The following is a 23,735-nucleotide window of genomic DNA, read 5'->3' as shown; positions in this document are numbered from 1 at the left end:
AGTGGGTCTGGGCTCGGAACCAGCCCCTCCATGAATGGGGGTCCTGCAGGAGCCACGGGGAGATGCAGGGGATGCTCCAACTGCTCCCAGCACACATTTCTCCAGCTGGTCTTCCCTGCTCCCACATGTGCAGGGCCCAGGGTGGCACACACCATAACACAGCTTTATTAACTGCATTCGTAGGCAAAGAGGTTTTCAAAGGAAAAAGCCTTTTGGGAAAAGAGATAGATGGGGGGAATCCCTTCCCCCTTTTCATTTCTGCCAACGCAGCTGCATGCAGTGTTCCAACAGCACTCAATGCCCCGGAGAGGCAATTACTGCAGGAGCAGGGCTGGGCTGTTCTCCACTTCATTTTCCTAATACAGTTACATTGTCTTTGAAAAGTGCTGCTGCTCAGGGGAAGGTACAAAGCACGTTCCCAGTGTGGATCCTCTCGGGAAGGGCTCTGGGGGTTCCCTTTGCACAGCAGAGAACAGAGCGGCCACCTCAGTAAGCACCAGCACAACACTGTTGTCAGGTTTTTATTTCAGTCTCATGAACATTCTTCCAAGACATCAAACCATGAGAAGAAACACAGTGTGAGCCCCTGACAGGAGAGATGAGCTGCAGGCCCAAAATCAGCTGACCTGGGGAATCTGTGAGGAAGGGAGGCATCTAGAGAGCTCAGAAGCATAAGCCATGTAGATCTCACCCATTCTCCCCAAGCCAGCCATGCAGAACCACACACAACAAGATTAGTAGTAGGAAAACATGTTTGAGAAACCTCTTTTGCAAAATTCCCTCCCTCTTACTTCAGATCTATGCAGTGCCCAGTGGGCACCCCTTGCCACACTGCCTGCAGGGCTTCACAGGCAACCCCAGGAATGAAAAACACCACAGCTTCAGGGAAGAGAGGGGGCAAGGTGAGCCAGGAATTCAATCTATGTCTCTTCTCATCCACATCAAAGGCTTTTCTGGTGCTGTTCTTCAAAGCCAGCAGGCACAGCTGTAATCCAAGCTGCTGCTGGGGGTCTGTCCATGGAGACCCTGTGGGCTGGCCTTTCCAGCCCTTCAATCAGTGCCTTGCTCAGATACAGAGCAAGAGAAAAACCCTCTGTGGGGAGACCGCTCCAGCTGTCTCCTTCAGGAGGTTGCTGTGGTTTCCTGCAGAGCAGCAAGAAGCCAGCTCCCTCCTCACACCCACCACTTTTGGGACCCCAGCAGCAAGCTCTGCCACCCCAGAGAAGCAGAGGAGAGATCCCACAGCACCCAGGCTGTTCCCAGAGCGCAGCACCCCACGCTCCCACCTTGCTGGGTGCAAATGGCTGGATACCTTCAGAGGAGCAGAGAAAGAAATGACCTACTACTGCCTCCTCTTCCATTCTGCAAACAGGGAAGCCTTTATAGCTGATGGGACACATGGGAATGTGGCCCAAAATGAAGAGAAGGAAAATGCTGCTGGAAAGATCACGTCCATCAGACGAGGAGTGAAGAGGCAAAGTGCCCCTGTTTCCCAGACTAGTTCATGAGCAGCCACATGGAGACTCCTCACATGAACATGTCATCGTAGCCTGGAGGAGGAAGGTGGTCAGGATCTGGCCTGGAAAGAAATTCAGAGCAGAGTCAAACAGAAGTGAGAGCTCAGGCCTGCAGCAACAGGGATGAGCTGGGATCCAGTGGCAGACTGGAAGCAGGCTGGAATACCAGCATGGCCAAGGACCTACCCAGGTCGCCCAATTCCTAAGGGGCCAAAGGGGTCAAATCTGGCGCCTGGTGGAACAGCTCCTGGGGGAAGGCGGCCTGGGATGCCTGATGATGGGTCAATGCGGGGCTGTGGGACACCAGAGTGGAGAGGATCCACAATCATTCCACCACTCCGACCTCTGGAGAGAGAAAAGGCAGAAAAGGAGATGAGACTGGCAATGGAGAGAACTGAAGAAATGCTGAGCATGGGAACATGGGGTTAACCTGACATATGGCATGTGGGAAGGAAAGCTCCCAGGATGAGCCAGTGAGACAGCCCATGGCAGAAAGACAGACAGCCCTGAAGAGTATCCCAGAATTGTCTTGAGTAAGAAGGGACTTCAAAATTCATTTCATTCCAACTCCCTGCCACAGGCAGGGACATCTTCCACTGTTCATCTTGAACACTTCCAGTGATGGGGCAGCCACAACTTCTCTGGACAACCAAAGGTATGGGGTCTCATCATCCTCACAGGAAATAATTTCTTCCCAATATCCAATCTAATTTGGCCTGCTGTCAGTGGGAAACCATTCCCCTTTGTTCTGTCCCTTCAGGCCCTTGTCTAAAGTCCCTCTCCAGCTCTCCTGGAGCCCCTCAGGGAACTGTAAGGGGCTCTAATGTGTCCCTGAAGCCTCCTTTTCTCCAGGCTGAACAGCCCCAGCTCTGCCAACCTGTTTCCACAGCAGAGGTGCTGACTGTTCCCTCAAGAAGCACCAGACCTGCTGGCCCTCACTGCAGGCCCACGTTCCATCCCTGTTTCCCGTCCTGCCCTGCGCAGTGTTGCAAGAGCCGGCTGGGCTCCCACAAGCCTTTCCAAAGAACTGCCTGGAAGTCATTTGCTGACCACGGCGGCTCCTCGGAGCTGCCCCACGCTGCGAGTGCCATTCCTCATGGCTGGCTTTGTGCAAATGCGGCTGCAGCCTCCGGACACTGCTGCCATCATACAAGTCATTAACAACCGTGCTAATGAGTTCCATTAGGCCAGAACAGCTGCCCAAAGTGCCCCGGGACAGCCAGGTCCCATGAGCATATTCCTGGGAGTCTGGGTCGCCAGCCCCAGTACTGGCAGGTGTCAGCACACAAATCTGCTTCCATTTACCATCTTTTTTTGTCATTTACATAGAAATCTCTGATGAAGGGCTGGAGGCAGCAAGAGAAACAGGGACACCCTCCCCCAAAATGAATCCCCTCTTCTGGTGCAATCAGGTTTCCTTCCAGTTCCCCCAGCTCCAGGCCTCTCTTTCCAGCTGAGCAGAGACATTTTTAGCTGTCCCTTTTCTAGCCAAGCCCATGGAGAAACAAGTCTTGCAAGAGGGGAAAAAATGCCATCCCCACAGGAGAGTGGTTCCAAAGAGGAGTTTCCTCTGGGCTGCAGGACACTCCACAACGACACCACAAGCTGGTTATTGTCTGACTGTGTGCTTTTAACTGGAGCGGAAGATGACAGGTTCTCCTTGCCTGACCAAACCAGATATCTAGGATGTATCTGTGAAGCTCACTCTCCCAGACAGCCCAGCCTCTGCCCAGGCTTTCTTCAAGTGCCTCACACAGCCGGGAGGCTTGAAACAGGACTTGAGAATCTGTGAACTCGGCTTTCAGCCTCCCCTTCTGCAGACTGCTGGGCTGGAGACACAGCAGCTGGTAACGGTTTAAATTAGAGGCTTACATTCACTTAACGACGTATTCAGCTTTGATTTACTGCAGGAATTACTGTGTGTTAAATGAATACAAGCTGATTATTAAACAGACACAGATTGCAACCTATCATCTATGCAAGAGACGGGATCTTATTACGATATTAGAACCATATTGAGCTTTAGCAACTGTCAATTGGTCCCTCACAATTTGCACTGAGCAACTGCCCCCACTCAGAGACACTTGGCTGGATACTGTTCCAGTGGTCTCCAACCACCCCACATCCCCCAAAGGCAGAGCAGAGTGTGTTCTAAGAGCCATACTCACCCAAAAGGGTCCAGGTCTTCTCCACCAACAGCAAAGGGACTCAAGGGGGAAGGCCTGAAACACAGGACACAGCAAAATGTTCAGGAAGAGCAGAGAAGCTGAGTGGAGTTGTGCCCATGGGTGCTCTCCCATGGCAAACAGTGCAGCACCTGGAGGGCACTGGGATCTGTGAGACCCTGCATGAGGGGGCTGCCTTTGGGAGCATTCCCTGCTCCAGGGTTGTTGGATGAGGACACTGACGTGTGGCAGCAGCTTGCTGAGATAAAGGGAGCCCTGCTCTTTGCCTCTGTGGTTCCCCTGTTGTTCCCACTGCTTGGAGCAGGAGCTGTCCATGTATACCAGGAGTTTCCATGTCAGGGGATCCCTAAGCAGTGCTGGGCTAGGCCAGGCTCTCCAGCATGTCCCAGCCAGAGGCACAGTCCCACTTCTAGGAGAGTGGGGACAGTGGGGTGGTGGGCCTGCAGCCAGCTGGCACATCTCCCTGTCAATAACCCATGCCAGTAACACAGTTTCAGAGCACAGCTCCAGCCTGTCTTCCCAGGCCTCTCTATGGTGTCTCTTGCACCCTAAGTGGCAGCAGACAGCAGTGAGGTGACACACAAGCCAGACATACACAGCTGGTCCCCAAGAGATGGAAGAGTACTGCAGTGTCTCTTGACTTCCAGCCAAAGCAGATCACAGTGTGTGTGCGAGAGGAGAGAACCCGCCTGGAAGGGATGGCAAAGCAAGTGCCATGTGTCCCCTCTACCCAGCACTGCCAGCAATGGTTTCAAGGGCAAAGTGGGATCAGGAGAACATGAAGAGGAAGTCTTGCACCCCACCCTGTCTAGGTGCACCTCTGGTGTCCCTCCTGAAAGCTGCTCAGCCACACAATGGTACTGTCCTTCCCACTGGTGTCCTTGCTCTGCCAGCCCCGATGGTCCCTCAGAAGCAGGAGTAGGGACACTATCCTTCACCCTACACCTCATCTCTCAGCCCCAGATCCTGCCTGTTCCCTCCTGGGTCGGTCAGTTCAACACACAGCTCCAGAAAAGCCCCTCCTTCTCCAGCAATCAAATCAAACCCAAACGCCCAGGCTGATCCAGCTGGGGAAAGTCTGGATTCTTTTCACTCCCCAAGACACATGGATGAGATGAGGACCTGATGTGTAGTTTGGGGAGTTGTGCCAGGGCCACATCCCCTCTACCAGGGGGCTCTCAGAAGCCAGACTGTCTTTACTCACCTGGATGGGGCCCTTGTGCCCACTGGCTGCCGGGGAGGGAGCCGGAGCGGGTTCTCATCCCAGTGCGTGTCCTCTTTGAACTCAGGCTCCTTTCTGGCCATTCCTGCAGGGGCCCCGAGGGGAGCAATGATGCCTGAAGTGATTCTTGTCCTCAATTCCTCAGTGTTCTTGAACACCCTGCAGCAAGGAGAGGGAAGGCAGTGGGGTGGGGTGGCCATGGCACCAGGACATGGGTGCTGGACTGGCTGCAACAGGCACAGGGAGGGGACACACAAGCCCAAAGTGTCCCTGGCACAAAACATGTGCCCCACTGGCAGCACAGAGGGGACAGGAAGGGGTAATGGCACACAGGGGCACCACAGTCTTTACCCCATTTCATATGGACAAGGTGCCACCCAGCCACTCCCTTCTGCTCCAACCCAACCAGTTTTCACTGGAGGAAAGCACATGATCCCGTGGATGTGGCTGAAGCTGTCACACTCCACATTGTCACACAGCTGTCACTGTGCTGGGCAGTGTACACCCAGCTCAATGCTCTGGAAATAAATGTGCTAGCCTGGCCTGTTCCCACATGGGGTGGCCCTCCCCTGGGCTCCAACCCACAATCCCACTGTACTCTCATGCCAGTGCAGAGAACAGAATTCTGGCTGCATTTCAGGGCTGGCTTGCTTTTGTACTGGTGAGTAAGTCCTCTAGCTCCTCCCAATCTGATTTCTGCCCTCCTCTCCATGCCAGCAGGACATTTGCTCCTGCAGAAAATACTAGGAAACTGAGATTACTTGTGGAAATCATCCAGGTGCTCTGGGTTGATGTAGCTGGCCACTGCCAAGGTCACATCTGCCACCTTCTGAGAGCTGCGATCCTGGAAAAACACAGGTAAAGCAGAGTGAGCAGCCTGGCAGAGCTGGGAATGAGGGACAGAGAAGCTACAACAGCCCCAGGCCTGTGATACAAGGAATGGGGCTCATCTGCTTCTCACCATGTCCCTGTGCTGTGCCTGAATCCCCAGAAGCAAACCCCAGTGTACAGCAAGATTTTCCCTGCTCTCTCTCCCCAGTTCAGGCTGCAGAGTGTGAAACACTAAACAAAGCCAGCTGGAACAGCTGCTTGTTGGGGGCTGCAGAGAAATTCTGAGCTGGGGAAGGGACAGAGGTAGGGCAGCTCCTGTGCTGCAGTGTTCAAGGCCAACTGTCCCACTGCCCTGACACAGCCAGGGCTTGACCAGCTTCATGTGGGCCACATCTGCACAAAAACACCCTCTGTGTCTGCCCCATCCTGAGGGACAAACACCACTTGCAGGCAGAACAAGCAAAAGCCAACATGTAAGAAATTGCTCCTGGTGTTCTTTTCAGCCAAAGGAGACCCCAAACCCACGGGGCCATGTGGGTGCTCACCATGACATTGAGGATCATACTGTCCTCCACCATGATGGCCTTCAGCAGCAGCTCCTGGGCATCATCCTTGGACTTGTAGCGCAGTGTATACACCTCCTTGTTGGCTTCCCAGCCAGCAGGTAGCAGTTCTGACTTCCTTTCATTAGGACCCGGCTGCAATGGAACAGATGGGCTGCTGAGACCCTGCCCAGGAGCCCAGCATGATCTCCTAGGGCTGGGGGTCTTGGCTGCACAGGGAGATCCAGGAAGGAACTGAGGTCTCTGGGAAGGGATCCCTCAATGCCTTCCAGATTTTGATAGCACAAGCAGGACTGTATTTCCTACAGGCTGGTCCTGCTTGCCAGCCTCCCACAGCATCCCTGCACTGGAAGAGGAGGACACAGCCACTCTACTGAGCAGGAGGAGGTCACAAATACCTCGACTAGGAGACAATGCTCTTCCCTGCCAGACACCTTTCACCTCCCCAGCGTGATACAGCTGTCTGGGGCATGGGGGAAGGCTGTCATCATGTCTGTCCTAGCCCCGTATCAGTGCTTCTGGGGAGCCCTGCCCCACACTGTCCCCTTCTACAGTACTGGGGAGAGTCCTCTGCTGTGACAGGGCCCTGCACCCCCACTACCCCCCAACACCACATCAGGCACTCTCCCAACACCTATCAGGATCCCAATTCACTGGAACTCCATCTTAGCACTGCGTCCAGAACTAGACTGCCCCACCCTCCGCTATTGCCCCAGTATATTTCCTCCTCAGCACTGGACTGCACACCTCCGTTTTATTACAGAGCTCTGCCTCACCACCAAGCTCCACTAAGCACTATACTAACTCTCTTCTCGGAGTCATACTGATCACACCGGCATCAGGACCTCCCGTCCTGCGACATCCCACAGAATAACCCCCGTATCAGGGCCCTCGGCGTCCCCAGTAGCGGGATCCTCTCAGCATCGCCATTATCCCAACAGCGGGACACCCCCAGCCCCGCAGCCGCCCGCTCCGACCTCCACAGCAGTCCTGAGGCCGCTCGGACCCCGCACAAGCCCGGGTGCCCCCAATACCGCCGGCGCCGCCCGGTTCCCCCGGGCTCCGGCAGCGGTCGCCCGGCTCGGCCGCAGGGCGCCGGCGAGCGGCGCTAGGAAAGGCCGAGGCTTCACCGCGGCCTAGCAGGCCTCCGCGGCGGCGCAGCGCGGCTCGGCCCGTACCTGGTCGCCGGTACCCAGGCAGCGGTAGCCATGCCCAATCAACTCCCAGTGGATGCCGCAGACCAGAGCGTCCTGCGGACGGGAGATGGCGGGCCTGGCCCAGGCGTAGAGCGGCTCCAAGCCGGCCATGGCTGCGCGGAGCCGGGGCGGAGCCGGGCCCGCACCGCCCCTCGCTAGAGGGCCCCCGTCCGCTGCGCGGGGCCCGAGCCGCTGCTGCCGGTGTGTCGTGCTCGGTGCTGCTGAGGCTCCTCGGGGTCTGGGGCCGGTTTCGGCGCCCCCAGGACAAGAAGGACATTGAGGGGCTCAAGCGTGTCCAGAGAATGGAATGGAGCTGGGAAAGGGGCTGGAGCAGCAGGAGAGAAGGGGGACTCAGCCTGGAGAAAAGGAGGCTCAGGGGGCCCTTCTCTCTCTCTGCAGCTCCCAGACAGGAGGGTGCAGGTTGGGGACGGGCTCTGCTCCCTGGGAACAGGGACAGGACAGGAAGAAACCCCCTAAAGTTATGCCGGGGAAGGCTTACTTAGGATATTAGGGGAAATTTATTCACTAGAAGGACTAGTGGTGGGACAACTCAGTGATTTAAGTGGCTTTTCTAACCTAAAGGATTTCATGATCCTGTGAACATTGTCTGCCAGCACCATACAGCAACCTCCAGGTTAGTCACTCTGAGCCTCCTTCCCTGGCTCTTTCTTGTCATCAGAAAAGCATTTGAGTCTGTGCTTGTGCTGCCATAGAAAGCCTTCATGCTGAACCCAAAGAGACCAAAGCACCAAACAGCCATTGATAGGTTTATTTAATCCCTTCCATAATTCCATTGTCTGGGTTACTTTTAACTGGGTGCTTTTAACACCTGAATTCTGATGAAATTGCCATTGAAAAGCATTCAGGGCCTTTCTTTGCTTGCCCCTGGGCCAGAGCCAGTGTCCTCAGTGTGGCTGGCAGGAGGCTGGGCCTCGGGACAAAGCCAGGGAACACCATCATCTGCTGTTTTCCTAATCTGAGCTTCAGCTCCTTGGGGGATGCTCATCTTGACTTCATTATGTGTCAATTAATTAACTCGCAGTGCTCGCTCTTTCCATTTCCCTCTCAAGAAGTCACTGAGGCTGAACAACCGACCACAGCCTGGCAGGTCCCATGGGAATCACCACCAAAAGACACCACACCTCCTGCCATACTCTGCCACTCCTTTCTTCAGGGAAGACAGCTGAATTCACCAGGAAAGCTGCTGTGGATTTTCCACAGGGCTGGGATTTCAGCACAGGAGTTCCATGAGAGAGGCGTCGGATGGGGATGAGTTGGGAACAGCAGGAAATGCCTCAGCCAGAGCTTCTCCATTGCTGAGATGTGATTCAGAGCAGCAGCAGCAGCATTTCCACCCCATGGCTCGGCTCACTCCCAGGCAGCAGCCGCGGTTTCAGGCTTTAACAGCATCCACATTTCACTTTCCCAGCACAGCCCAGCCCTGGGTGGGCCACGAGCCTCCCAGTGGCTCCATTTGAATGCCCACTTCTGAGGCAGAGCTTGAAATCATAGGTGTCCCTCCAGAATCCTCTGGAATCCTATATCCCACTGCTGCTATTCTTCCTGCAGAGCTGCTGCACAGTTTCCTGCAGGTGTAGGAGCATGGGCTATTTGGGATTGGTGGCCTCAGAAGCTGTTGGTGTCTCAGAGGATCACACTGAAACTCTGCTGAGTGCTTGCCAAGCTTTCTGTTTCCCATCCAAATTGCTGCCATCCCTGTTCACCCACCATCCACTCCACACCCTCTCACCCCTCATTACATGCTCCCATCCAGCCCTCAGCTTGTCCTCCTGTGGCCTCATCTCCAGGTTCATCCTCTATTTTCCCACACTGTGTTGCTTCACCTGCCCTGGACCACTTTTGAGAAGTGACTTTTGGTGCCTTGGCCTGATCAGCCCCTCCACGGGCACGGCAGGGAGGAAAGGAGGATGCATCCCCTCACCATGGGACTCTCCTGGGAGCCAGACCCCTGCCATACCTGAGCCCATGGCCCCGGGGCTGGCTGCCACTACATCAAAGCCATTATTCCAGCACCCACGGTGCCATGCTGGACCACATTGCCTGACTCCCTGTTGTCTCCTTCCTGTGCTCCCGTGCTTCACTCACTCTGTGGCTCATTGATGATGAAAACCACTGACCACATGAAAGCAGCCCCCTAATGTGAGTAAGGGGCCTGCAAACTGTGTGGGAGGTACGGAGAGCCCAGCTCAGGCTAGAATCAACAGCCAAGTCACTAACGAGGTGATGAGGATTGCAGAGCTGGCACAGTTTGCTGCAAGGCGAGTGCATCAGGGCAGCTGCCCAGCATGCTGGTGTCCTCGTTGGAGCAGCCATGTCCTTTTAGTGACTGCTGGAGCCTTGCTGGGAGCAGGAGTGATGCTGTGAGAGCTAAGTGAAGCCCTCAGAGCAGCCAGTGCCCTGACGCCTCGCACGTGTTCACAACGATCACACCCAGCTCTTGCACCAGGGAAGCTGCCCTTGGCCATTTTCCTCCCTCTTTTACCCAGGAACGTGATCTGCAAAGATCTGCTCCCTGACAGAGCAGGATAGGGAGGATGTCCCAGGGGAGGCAGTAGCTGGAGCTGTCCCAGCTGCACAGCTGTGCTTGGAGCAGGTAAAAGGCTGCATCAGCCGGGGTCACCTCCGTCACACCGACCGCAGTCTCCCCTGACCTTCATACTTTCCCACTGCCTCACTGCTCCCATTGCATGCGCCCACTGTGGTGTCGTAACGAGCAGAAGAGGAAACAGATTTCCCAACCGCCCGCCCCGCTGGCAGCCCATGAGCCCTCTGTGCTGGGAATGGCAGCCAGCACGGCCAGGGCAGCTGGCTCACCCCTGTGCTGTGCTGTGCGTGCTGGGTATGGCCCACAGTCTCACAGGAGAAGGCAGAGAGGGGCCGTGGATAATTCCTGGCTGATGTTCAGGAGTTGCAGGCTGCTGCTCCTCTCCCGTGGATGGGAAAGCCCCCCCATGCATCACCCAACGTGAGCAGGGCCTGGTGATGGATGGCACTGCCATGTGTTCTACCAGAATCCCTGTCCTGCTCCGTGCGGGCAGCAGTTTCCTAGCACACAGTGGGAGGGAAAGATGGGATCCCCTGCTGCATAGCAGGGAGAGCCAGCAGTGCTGAAGTAGCTCCTCCACAATCTGCTAAGTGCCTCAGGGCTTACTGGCTCAGGAGGAGCCACCTGATTGTGACTGAAATCACCAGGGACCTGGACCAGGGCAGGGGTTCCTGGAATGGGCTTTTCCCCTCACTGCCATCATTGCCTCAAGAGGGGAGGTAGTCACCCCATGAAAATTCAGCCTCCCCTTCATTTCCCCTAAATTCAATTCCAGGGAAAGATGACACTGAAGCAGGAGAAAGGAGTTTTTTCTCCGGGGAAGAAATGCAAACCACATGCAGGCAGGCTCGGGCAGGAGGAGGGACTGGGGCTGCGAGAGCCGGCGCTCAGCAGCGAGGCCGAGCTAAAGTCAATTAGTGCTTCAGGACTCCAAACACGCCTGAGCGCTGCGCTTCGAGCAGGCGTGATCCCTGTCAGAGAGAGGCTGCCAGTAGGGTTTGAAAATAATTAGGAAACCCAGAACCCCAGTGCTTCCCAGAAAAGCCTGTTAGTTCTGCGGTGGAAACCTTGCTTGCAGGGAGTGCATCGCACAAACAGTCGTGACTCATCAACTGGATGGAGTTAAACTCCCTTTTTCGAAGGTCAACATGCTCAATCCTAATGAGCTTTACCCTTGGTAGGGCTCCTATGCTCCAGTTGTTGACCTGAATTCCAGGGATTCCCAGCACACCTGAGAGTAATGGAGGATGGTTTCAGGGGGTGTATTTCATCCAGAGACACCAAGAGCTTCCAAGAGGGCAGTGGTAATGGGGAAACTGAGGCACAGAGGGTTCAGACCACCAGCCCACTGCCTCCAGCCAGAGCCTGCACCCCACCAGCCCCATCCCTGCAGCCTGGGTGGACACTGCCAACCCCTGCTCTTGGGGGATCTCAGCTGTGAATCCGAGCGGTCCAGGACAGCCTTGGAGGAACAAAACAAGACAATCAATCACCCTTGCTTCATCCCGCCCCAGTCTGCATTGTGCAGAGCCTGAGGGACTCCACATCAAAGCAGGAGCAGCTGGCTGCCGGGGTGTCCCAAGCTGGCTGCCGGGGTGTCCCGGCCCCAGACGGGCAGCGCCCTGCCCACGGGCTGCCTGTCTGCACTGCCCACACGGGCTTGGCCTCTGCTCGCTGCCTGAGCCCCGGCAGCAAAACCGGGATGCAGCGCTGCTCGCTGCTCCGAGTACGGAGGGAGATGCCCGAGGTCACGGCGGCTGCAGAGAGCACCGAAGGTGGGGTTGCATGGATGCGGGGACACCACTGGAGCATTCTCTCCGCAGAGGCGAGCAGGAGGTGGCACTGCACATGGGGGAAGAGCCAGTCCCATCCCAAGCCTGTCCTGGAGCTGCGGGAAGCCTGCAGAGCAAAGCCCGCTCCCGCCGCGCAGCTCCCGCTATCCTCACAAGACCCTTTTCTTCGCAGTTCCTTCCATGCCACACGGCGGGCGCTTCCCCCGGGCTGCAGCTCCAGCGCTGCTGCAGACAGTACATTCATTTTTGGATGTCTTTTGCAGCTCCCCAGTGTTTCTCCCCATCCCAGGCACGCACGGCTGGGATGAGGCAATGTTCTCGGTGCTTTCCGGCTGGTGGGGAGTATTCCTTGATGAAACTGGTCCCACATACTGCCCGCTGGGGCTGGGGATGGTGAGGGGGTTCAGTTGTGGTGGGCTGGGCTGGGGATGGTGAGGGGGTTCAGTTGTGGTGGGCTGGGCTGCACCATGGTGAACCAGCAGCATTGACCATCTGGGATGGGGTGTCCGAATAAAGGAGAGCAGCACCTGGATATCCCTGAAGCACTGCCGTGTGTGGGTGCAGCTGTGGAACAGCAATTTGGGTACAACCCCCCAGATATCCCCTGTTTTCCCTTTGGCAAAGGGTCAGGGTGGCCCTGCCCTGAGACCACAACATGGGACAGAGCAGGGAGGATACATCTCTGGCTGTCTGCAGGGCACACGTGCCCATGGTGGGTTACAATTGACATTTTTTCCAGTTCGTTAATTAAAACACAGAACAAAAGTCACTAAAGTGTGAGGCTGGGTGTTTACAGGGAAAATTCCTCTTCAGGTGCCAGGTTTATTAATAGAAGAGGGAAAAAAACAAAGGGGAGAAGCAGGGCCACAGCTGGACAAGGAACATCTGGGAAGGGTATGCTTTTGTGAGGGTGAATGTTGTTGGGGGTGTGAGGATGGGAATTCAGGAAGCACCGTGTCCCCCCCACCACCAAACCCCAGGGATGCTGAATGGCCGTGGGGAAGCCATGCTCTGGGAGTTGCTGTGAGGCAGGAGGTTCCCAGCTCACCCTGTGGGACCCTGACAGGGCTGGTTCAGATCCTTTGAAAGTTTTCCCAATTAACTGCCACAAACTGGTCAAGATCCAGGCTGATGAAGCAGGACATGCTGTCAGCATTGCCACCAGAGCTGGAGCTGCTGGGACACAAGAAAGACATGCTCAGCCAGGGTTCATGGTGTGAAGTTTGGGGCAGCAAAACCTCTCTGGCTCCTACAAACTGCCCCCAGGAGTGCAGGGACTCCCAGCAGTGTTGGGGGGTGATGGAGCTGTGCCCCCCGACCCACATGCCACCCACTTCTGCCAAGTGCCTGCACACAGACTGGCATTTGCACTTCCATATGTGACACATTAAGATTTGTTTAGAAGCCCTTTATTGTCATATTTTGTTCTTTATTTCCTACAAATTCAATTTGCTGAGGGATATGTGCGGATTGTGAAATTATTTTGAGAATAGTTCCTCTGGGTTTTTTAATTTCCTTTGTATTAAATTTTTTATAGTGTTTAAAAGGCTATGAAAAATTTTATATTACTTAAAAAAAAAAAAAAAACAAAACCGTGGAGGGCAAAATTCCAGGAAGGAAGGGAGAAGAGCCCAAGAAGGGGATGAGCTGTGGGTTGGCGCTGGGATCAGCCACTGCCACCTCTGTCATGGCAGGCGCCGGGGATGGTCTGCCACTGATGCCCCCCTCCTGCTCCCATTTCATCCTGCATGGAAAACCAGGCTGAGAGAGATGTAGAGATGTGGCCACTGCCTCAAAAGGGGTGCTGGAGTGGGACCTGCCATTTGCTGAGGCCTGGGTGATTGTGGTTTTTCCCACCACTCAGCCTTTCCCTTTCCTTTGCTCTCCATATGGGAGCAGGACAAGGATGCTTTACACAAGGCTGTGGAGCTCCACTGAGCCCCTGCCTGCTCTCCAACCCCTCACAGTCATTCGGTGCAGACATAAAAGCCCACAGCCACACTGGGCAAGAATTCTTGACGAGGAAATCTTTGAATTATTCCCAAGCTGTGACTGTGGAAAGCCAGGCTGCTCTCCCATCCCCTCATGAAGGACTCCACAGCTTGGAGGCATTAGGGACCCCTTTCTCCGCCGGGACCATGGCCAGTTGGGAGCCACCCTCCCACCCTCTGTCCCCTATGCTGGGTGTTTCCAGCTTCTTCAAATCACAGACACATTTTTCATCTCTTTATTTCTACCATTGTCATTGTCATTGTTCCAGGCTGGTGCAAATTGGGAACTGGCCATGCACTGACACCGCTGCTCCTTTCGCCCGCAGCCGCCTTTGTCCCCAGAACCAGCAGGAGGGCCCATTCCAGGGATGGGGATGGTACTGCATCCTGCTGCCAGTCCCCCTGGGGCTTTTGCACCTTGGTCCATGTCCCTGCCTGGCACAGGACCCCTGGCATGCTGCATCCTGCCTCTCCCCAACACCATTTCCCCTTTGCAGACTGCCTGAGGGGTGCTTGGAGGAGGATACAGAGGCTTGTGAAGATCTGGCTGAGACCCCACAGTGTTTTGAGAGGGCTCCTGGGGCTGGGGAGGGGGCTGGAGGCTTTAGAATGATAGAATTGTCCAGTTCCAACTCTCTTGCCATGGGCAGGAACACCTTCCACCTGATCATTTTACCTTGAACATGTTCAGGGACTGGAAACTCAAACCCAGCAGCATCCTCAGCCTCAAGGAACAAGGGACAAGGACTCCCCTTTGCAGAGCCAGGGTGCCCAACCCTTACCACAGCTTTGCAGGATGGTTGGTGCCTCTCAGCACCAGGGGAGGGACATGATGTGGAAAATAATTATGCAACAGGATTTATCCATTATTAACATGGAAACGGAAGAATTCAGTGAATGCATAACTCCGATCGAGAGCAGCCAGGGCTGCAGAGTTGTCCAGTGCAGTAGGATGTGCCAGACAACCAGCAGCACCGACCATCTGGGAAGAACAGCAGGATGTTTGAATAAGCTGGGAACAGAACAGCCTTCCAGGGCTGTGGGGAATCCCTGCAGGGATGCAGGGAGGGATGTATGGATGCAGGAATGTGGGGATTTGGAGGAGGCAGACATGCAGAGACTGAGAGAGGAAGGGATCCAGAGATTCAGGGTTGTGGGGATGCAGGGATGAAAGTCCCCACCTGATGGCCCCTCTGCCCATCACATCTCTCTGCCCAGGCAGACCCTGTCCCTAACCCCAGGGTGCTGAGCCCTTCTCAGATCAGCCTCACTCTGCTCCTCTGACCCCTCCAGGGAACTTGGCAAAACGATGGAGGAGGATTGCTGAGCAGATCCCAACTTTTGATCTGTTCTAGGAAAAGAGAGGCCACACCAAGAACTCTCTGAAATTCCTTCCTGAAGCCTTGGCTGGGAGCCGCTGCTGCTTTGCTGAGACATTCAGGCCCTGGCAACACTGGGGCTTGAGCCTGGCCTGGCCACGCCATCCTGCCTCTTCCCAGCACCCAGGTTTAGGGAGCTGCAGCCTTGGCAAGGGCTCCCTGCTCCAGCCTGTGACCCTGTGGAGGTGTCTGGGTGTGGAGCCTCCCTGCCAGCCACCTCCTGGTTCCTGCTTGCCCCTAGAGTCACGAGGTGATGGCTCCTCCAGGCCACCGGCATTGCTTTCCCCGCCACATGCAGGCAAATTCCTTTCACATGAACAGGAAATACAAATTCTCCTCTTCGCTTTGTTTTTTCAAGGAAAAAAAAAAATCTAATCAAGTACTGTTTGTTTGTGGTCTCGGTGATCTCCTGTTGTTTGGTTGAGGCTCAATGAGATGCCATTGGGATGGCCAAGGACAGGGATGCTCCAAAACTGCTGCAAACCCAGGTACTCCCAGCCCAGCTGTTGTTGGCAGAACTGGGGTTCATCCCCATGTGAGGATAGACAGACATCCCCATGGGTTCTCTGGAACTGGGAGCACTGGAGCCAGAACTGGTTTGGCTGATGGACCATTGCTGGCCCTGCTTCTGTCAGGCTGGCTGGGAGAGTGTGAGAGCACAGGGATTGTTGTGTGGTCTTCCAGGAGGGCACAAATTAACAAACCAACATTGTTAAACAGCTCAAAACATCAGTAGCCTTTAATTATCCCCTTTTCCTAAGGGAGGAGGCATTTTGCACCTGGGGAGGCCATGCCACAACATCACTCTTTCATCACAGTCTGATGGGATATTGTCCTCAATGCTGATGTCTGGAAGCAGCCCTGCTCCAGGCCCACAGTGGGAAAGCACTGCTATGCCAGGACTCTGGAAATCCCCATCCATGGGAAGCACTGCTGTGAGCCTTGCAGGACCCCTGTTCCTGGGTATGGCTCAGCACATTAATATCTCTCCTCCTGCAAAGAACTGATGCAGGTTTACTCCGTCTCCAGGGGAACTCTGAGCAGCATCAGTTCCCTTGGGACTAGAATCACCCTTTGCAGCCCAGAGCACCCTTAGGCCAAGGCTGGGACCTCAGCAGGAGGGATTCTCTGCCTGCAGGAAGGTGCTGGAACTTCCCAATGGATGGCCGGGTTGGTTCTGTTGGGAGCCTTCCAGACAGCCAGGAGGAGTGGGGATGGATGGAAAGAGATGAGGGCACCAGGCTGTGATGTGTCTCCATGTTGTGGTTGCCTCAGAGCTGAGGCAGAGCTCTCCCTGGGTGCCATGAACCCCCTGAAACGCCGTGGGAAGGAGAGGTGGCGGCTGAGAGCGCCTGGAGTGCGTGCGGGGTGCGGAGGTGGCTGGGGACATTTGGAAATGTTCTTTTTCTGCTTTCATAGTGCAGCGTGCATTTTTTACTTCATTTAATCATTTTTGCTCGAATCCCCAAGTGAAGAATTCTTTCCATGAGCCAGAGCCTGCTGCCACGGCTTTGTGCCCGGCCATGGCACTAGGGACCGGTGGAGACCATGCCCTTGTATCCCTCCTCCAACTACAGCAGCAAGGGCACTCAGAAATGGGCATGAAAGAGGCTCAGAGCACCCAACTGGCATCCTCTCCATCACTGCTTCAGCTCCACTGTCCCACCACAATCCCCTTTTCTCCCCACTCCTGCCATTTGGTGCTTTTTTGGGGTGATGAACCTCCTCTGTGTGCTTTGAGCGGGAGCTACCCACAACTCATTTTAAACAGCTCAGGCTTTGTCTTAATTCCAGCTCCTGAAAATTGAATTTGTTAGCGGCATAAACAGGATATAAAAGACTGAAAAAAATTAAAAGGAGAGGGGAACATTTTTCTCCACGTCTTTTCCTTCAACCTCTGAGGACCATATCTGCTGGCACTCCTGAGTGTTAGTCAAACTCCTGATGGCAAACAGACCCTGGGGACCTGCTCTGTCCTGCTCAGGACACTCCTGATCCTGGATTTTTTAATGCAAAGGTCACAATTTCTCCTCTTTTCCTTTTTTTTCCCCCTGGTGTTCTCCAAACTAATGGTGGTTTATGGTGCTCTTTGACGTCAGCCACAAATGGGGCTGCCAGGTGGTAATAATTTTCCCAAATGTCGGCTAAATACAATTATCACTCCATTTTCACTTCAGAAATATTAAAGTTTGTGTTCCTCCTGTTATTAATTCTGAAAAAAAGCCTTTATAAGTCACCGTGGCACACGGCCGCCGGCCCTGGGGTGCTGGCAGCCACGGCAGGGCTGGTGACCATAGTCCAGTCTGGCCCTGCTGTGCCACATCCCTGGATTGTTCTGGAGGGAAGAGATGGGAGGCAGTGCCCTAGAGACACAGGGACAGAGCCAAGAGTTGGGATATCAGCAGAATGGATCCTGAGGCTGGGAGGGTGAGGAGGGATCCATGTCCCTGTGGGAGACCCAAATTCCAGTTGCTGTGAACCATGAACTTAAATTGGGTGTTTCCCAACCCCGTGCCAGCACAGCAGGGTCCATCAAAGGACAAGCTCCTAGACATGCTGCTTCCTCCTGGCTTGGTGTCCAAAGCATGAGCACATCCCTGCAGCTTTGGCCAGGGCAGGCAGGAGCTGAGGAGCCGCTGGCTTTTGTCACGGAATGATCACATCCTGCTGCCAAGAGCGTCCATGAGGGTTGGGGTGCTGCAAAAGTCCAAGTTCAGCTGCAACCAGAGGACCCAGGGCAGTTCCCAGAGCTGAGACACTGGGGTTGGATAATCAGCAAAATGGCTTAAAAGTAAACTTTGAGACAGAGACACCATCACAGCCTTCGGTGGCCAAGTCCCGGCTGAGTGATGCCAGCACCAAATCAGCTCTCAGCCCTGGCACAAGCAGAGGTTCAGGTGCAGCCACACATCCCGTGTTTTACTTCCCTGAGGGCACACAAATGAGCACCCTGCTAGTTTTTCACTACCCAGGGACACCTCAGTCTCTCACCACATCCCCTGACTGGGAGCACATGCACTGGGAGCTGCAGCTGTGCCAAGGCAGGGGCAGGACAGGTCATGGGCAGGGCTGGCCATGGGCACAGGAGCCACGACTGCAGAAGCTGCTTCCACAGCCTTCCCTGGGCTCTGTGGCTGCAGGGGGGGAATTTCCCCATCCCCAACCAGCAGCCTGCTCAAAGCCTTTGTCTTCTGCTGAATTCCAGCTCATAAGAGTCATCCACCAGAGTCAGAGGATTTACCCTCCTGGGGAATGATGTGCAAGAGGGAACCATGTAGTCACATTAAAATTATTTGAAAAAGAATGGGACTTCTGAGTGCTGTCTCACGTGGAGCCAGGAACATCCATCTGACTGATGCTTCCATCTGTCTTTCTCAATAGTTTCCTTAAATAGTCCAAATATTTAAAAAAAAAAAAAATCTATTGGAATTTGGCATATATGGTTCTTAGGAGAATAGAAGAGGGCCAGATACTAAAATACCACTGCCTTGCTCCCTTCCAGTTACAAACACATGATTTTCATTGCAGGGAAGGCAGAGGCAGCCGATAGTCACATCTGGCACAGAGGAGACTGCTCCATGGTCACTGATGCTTTGGCTTTGCTGGGAGAGCAGGCTGTGCCCAGGCTGAGGGGTCCTGTAGGTCCCAGTAGCAGCACCTGACTCATCTGGGGAATTCCAGCTCCCTACAGCAAAGGAATCTGCAGTCCAGCTGTTCCAAACCCCAGGCTCGCTGTCCTGCACTACAAGTCCTATCTCCTGCCTTTCCTTGGAGAATCCTTCCCTCAGTCCCCACTGTGCACAGCCAGGGGGAGTGGCTGCAATGGCAGGAAGAGATTCTGGAGCACTTTTCACACCATGTCTCAGTTCCTCTAAGACCTTGCCTGCTGTTGCTCTTACTATCACCTCCTGCCAGCTCTTCCCAAGAACCTTGCAGTACCTGCAAATGGGGATTTGTTTATGGCCTGGCACAATGTTGGTGGCTCCTTGTGTTTGCTTGTTTCCCCCATTCAGCTCCACTCAAGGAGCAATGCCAGATCTTCAGTGGTGGAATTTCATTGGCTCGTGTGAGATGGAGATTGATGGTGCTTCAAGGATGGTGCTCGGTGCAAGTGCTTTCCCACAGGGATGCTGCTGCTGGGAGCAGAGCTGCGGCAGAGTTGGATAAAACCTTCAACATATTCATATTCATCTCCTCCTTTCACCTTCTCCAGTGAATACTGAGGTCCCAGTCCAACAATTCATGCAGCAAGCTCATCCTCCATCCTCCCAAGGTCCTGCACATTCCTGGCTGCCCCGACACCACCTCCCCTTGGGAAATCCCAGCTCAGCCATACCCACCGGGGCCAGGAGCCCGGCGTGGGTCGGCGCTGGCCGCGCTGAGCCCACCCCGCGCCAGCCGCCGGGTGTTCTCCCCGCTCTGACAGCTGGACGGAAATTGGAAGGCGAAGCTGACATGTGTCAACAATAACCAGCGAACAAGCGCCAGCGGCGGCGGCGGCTGTCCCCACCACCTCGAGGAGGCTGGCCACTCTTGGCTGAAATCACGGCACGTTGCGGCTGGAAGCACGAGTATTGTTTCAATTATTTCCATTATATAAAGTCAGGCCATTTAATATATTCTGCCTCAAAGGGGCTCAACTAAAGAGATAAAATAAACACTGAAAATCTGCTCTGCTGACATGTACCAGGAATTCGGTTTCGACACCAAGCCTTCCCTCCTATCTCGCTGCTCATCTTCCCTTTCCTCCCGGCTCCCTCTCCTACTCTTGCTTCCCCTCGGCCTTTAGTGCCACTTGATGCCAATTCCCTCTTTGGGCTTTGCTCCTGTTTTGGCAGCTGGAGCACTTAAAGGCTGTGCAGCCACGCTGGCGTCCAGGACTAGAACAAGCCAGAGGAGCCAAGAAGAGAGATGGAGCTCCAGAGCTCGCTCTGGGATGAAGAATTTGATTTATGGCAAATCTTAAGCATCTTGGGATGCCATATTCCCTGAGAACAGCAGGAATGACGGGTGGCACAAACCCAGGAATGGCTGGAGTGTGCCATGAGGAGGAGGAGGAGAAGATGGAAAAGGAGAAGAAAAAGGAGGAAGAAAAAGAGGAGGGGAGAGCAAATGTGCCATGAGCATACTGCAGGCTGCACTTGGCAACGTCAGCATTAAAATCAGTCACCTTCACACCTTCCTTCTCATCTGGGAGAGCTGATGGCACCGAGGGACCTCACGGCTCTGTGCTGGCATGGGAGGTGGTGAGTTGAGCTGCGAGGAGGCTGGAGTTGCTCCCACCAGCTCTGACCAGACAGGAGCTGCTTCCCATTAATGCTTCCCACAGCATCAGCTTCCCCAGAGCACTCCTCCCTTGCAGGGCTGTGCTAGTCCAGGTATTCCCAATATGTTTGCATGTGGAGCACCAGCCACACCAGCAGTAAATCTGCTACTTGGCATTTCCCAGCACATTTCCCTGCTCAGAGCTCTGCCTCTCCTGGAGCGGGGTCACGGGCAGTGCCACCGCCAGGGGCCGGCTGATGGAGGGAGCCGTGTCACGGGGTGCCAGCGAGGTCTGCTCTGCGGCGTGAGTCGGAGCTGGCATTTCATAAGAGCAGGGAAAGGACCTCTGCCGAACTGGCGCGAGAGCAGCTGTGACTTTCCATTCCTGTGGGAAGTGGGCTGCCACCGTCCAAGCATCTGGGCTTGTTATGATGGGAGAGGAATGCCAAGTATTTTTCTTCCTTATCCACTACCACCCGCTCAAACCCTGCCCTGATCAAACCCACATTCATCGCCTGGGATGCACTGGGGAAGATCCCTCCCAGCCCTCGTGGCTGCTGGGACCTCACGGCACCTGTGGAGAAAACCCCGCCTTCATCCAGGGGCCCCCTCCGTCCCCCTGCCCCTTCCTGTCTCCTTCTGCTGCTAGCCAGCTCCAGACATTTAATTTTCACGTTACTACCTTTGCTAGGAGCATCTCTGCACCTGCATCCCTGTGCCTGCATCCCTGTGCATCCTCTGTGGCTGCATCCCTGCTGACCTGTGGGCCCGGCGGGACCGCACTGTCCCCTCCAGAGCCCTGAGCATCCCGAAAACAGCCACTGGGCTGGTGCCACGGGCGTGTGCCCTGGGGCGCCTGCCGTGCCGGGAAGCAGGCGGTGCAGCTTTGGAAGGTCACCAAGATTTTTCCTAAGATGAAAGTGTGCTCAAGTGTCAAACAAACTTTCCAAATTATCTTTCTGGACACTTTCTCCCTTCTGCTTTGGAAGACGGAGGAGGAACATTTCATTCCCTCTGTGCTGGCGTGGAGCAGGGCTGCGTGAGGAGCCGGGAGCAGCACCCGCGGCTCAACCTCGCTTCTTCCTCCCCGACATCATCCCTGAGTCACCGCGGGTGCTGCCCTGGCATCATCAGCTGGGCTTCCCTCTCCTCGCAGCCCCCCCAAACCTCTCGCAGCACAACAGAGAGCTGCCAGGTGCCCAGTTAAGCAGCGGGCACCACCTCTCCTCCCACCGACAGCTGGATTTGGCATAAATAGACAAATTAAAGGAAACGTGTGGATCTCTCTGCTGTCTCAGGGATACCGGGTACACATCAGCAGGGGCATGGGGACAGAGGCTATGCCACCCTTGGCAAATCCCCAAAAAATCCCAAACAGCTGGAGATGGGCTGAGCAATGGCCACGTGGTGCCTCCAGGATCCAGCACTAACGAGAGCTGTCTAATTAGTGAGTCCTCCTGTGACAGGTCACCCTGGCAAGGCTTGTGCCAACATCCTCTCACCCATGCCAGCAGCCAGCAAGCGTGACCAGGAGTGAGGTGCTTCCTTGGCCCTTGCCCAGTGTTTGCCTTCCAGGTCTGGACTAGGAAATTCCCTGTCGGCTCCAGGGCAGCTGGGCTGGCACCCAGCAGGACTCGTGGAAGCTCCTTGCCCTGAGGCACCTGTGTGTCATCCCAGTCACGGCCATCCACACCAATGCAGCTGCCTGCAGCCAGGATTTGGAGACACTCAAATATCCCCAGTGCTATCGCCACATCCCTGTTTTTCTGTGCTGGGATGGCAGCAGCATCCCCATGTCCACATGGGCCCCCAGCCTCTGCAAACTCCTGATGGTGATGCCATGCTGCAGGTTTGGTTGCTTATGGAAATTTCGGCTGAGCCAGATGCTGCAATTTGTGCATTTTATATGTAATTTTTCAATTTATTTCATAATTAGAAAAAAACCCAAAGTGATCCCAACTATTATTACTCCTGGTTTCCCCAGTTATTACTCCTTGTTTCCTATAGTGAGGCCAAAGGGGTCTGAAATGGCTCCTTTGTTGTCTGATCATTAACCCTTCAGGAATGAAATGCAGCAGTGTCGGATGGGAGCAGTGGGGAGAGAGGCTCAGGGGGGCTGAGGGAGAGAAGGGAAACAGGAGGGAGAAATTCGAAGGATAGAGAGAAGATTAACTCTAATATACTGTCTCTGGGCATGGCTGGGCACTGCAGGACACTGATTGACACATCCTCTGCAGTCCCGTGGGTGCTCCACTCTGGGGCAATGAGTTTGCTGGTTCTCAGCAGCCCCCTACCCATTCGTCCCTCCCAGGCAATGCAGACCCAGAGTATCCCGGGTGGAAAGGAGTCCTGCAGCTCGCTGGCGTGTGGGATGAGCAGGGGGACGATAATCTGCCCCAGGGTGCTCTGGAGGATCCTGTGTGCCCAGAAGAGTGAATGCGCTGTCATTGGGGCTGTCACTGGTGGCCAGTGGCCTTGCAGCCCTGGCTGGGAGGTCACCAGGCTGTTCCAGGGTACGGCTCCTGGCACAGGACTGGCACGACGGCATGAGCACGTGGGGCTCCCGGGATGGGGACCTGCGCCTTTTGGTCACCTCGGGTACCTGGTGAGTGTGATGTCCCCATCCTGTCCTGCATCCCGCTTCAAGCACAAACCCTAGGGTGACTTTTGGGGGGCAGAGAGTGGGACAAGGGGTGTGGACAGCCGCAGGGCAGCCGGGAACAGCTCCGTGAGCTCGTCTTGGCTTGGAACAGCTTGGCACAGCTCGGCTCGGCTCAGCTTCGCCCTCGCAGCTCGGAAGGAGGTGAGTTAAGAAGCACTCGGAAAATCAGAGTCAGCTGCAATCCTGGGGACAGCCGGGGCAGTCCCACAGCCGCCACCGGAGCTGCCGGAGCCCCACCACGGCTCCCGGCGACCGGGGGGCTCAGCCCTGCCCGGGGGCTCAGCCCTGCCCGGGGGCTGCCGCTGCCCCCCCAGCCCTGCAGGGATTAGGCTGAGCTGGGGGGGCTGAGCCGGGGGGGCCGGCGCAGGCAGCGTCACCCTCCTAGCTCCACCCCCCCAAAATCGCAGGGGGCTTCGCTGTGACCCCGGCGCTGGGATGGCAGCGGGACAGTCGGACCGCGGCGGGACGGCGGGACGGTTCCCAGCCGAGGTGGTGGCTGGAGTGCTCCGGGGGGATCCAGCCAGGGCGTTTGCCAGTCGCTTTGTTGCTGCTGGGGGATTTTTT

General features: G+C 55.4%; 1 protein-coding gene across 1 annotated transcript; it reads right to left on the bottom strand.

Annotated features, from left to right (window-relative positions):
* Positions 1–508: 508 nt before the first annotated feature.
* Positions 509–7,677, bottom strand: PSMF1 (proteasome inhibitor subunit 1). The gene is made up of 7 exons (XM_079321481.1): positions 7,498–7,677; positions 6,302–6,454; positions 5,687–5,769; positions 4,908–5,084; positions 3,686–3,739; positions 1,704–1,862; positions 509–1,579 (listed from the first exon to the last, which is right to left on the bottom strand). Exons 1-7 carry the CDS (start codon positions 7,624–7,626, stop codon positions 1,528–1,530), a joined length of 807 nt encoding a protein of 268 aa, XP_079177607.1. The 5' UTR covers positions 7,627–7,677; the 3' UTR covers positions 509–1,527.
* Between the last annotated feature and the right edge of the window lie 16,058 nt (positions 7,678–23,735).

Source organism: Erithacus rubecula (genome assembly GCF_903797595.1).
Source record: "Erithacus rubecula genome assembly, chromosome: 18".
Taxonomy (NCBI): domain Eukaryota; kingdom Metazoa; phylum Chordata; class Aves; order Passeriformes; family Muscicapidae; genus Erithacus; species Erithacus rubecula.
Note: the sequence above shows the minus strand (reverse complement) of the source record. Positions and strands in the feature narration are given on the sequence as shown.

Excerpts from the sequence above, each read along its gene's own strand:
- PSMF1 (XM_079321481.1), bottom strand. The coding sequence starts at position 7,626 with ATGGCCGGCTTGGAGCCGCTCTACGCCTGGGCCAGGCCCGCCATCTCC. Across the intron at positions 6,455-7,497 it reads GCCTGGGTACCGGCGACCAG|CCGGGTCCTAATGAAAGGAA; the intron begins GTACGGGCCGAG and ends GTTCCATTGCAG. Across the intron at positions 1,580-1,703 it reads TTAGGAATTGGGCGACCTGG|GCCAGATCCTGACCACCTTC; the intron begins GTAGGTCCTTGG and ends ATTTCTTTCCAG.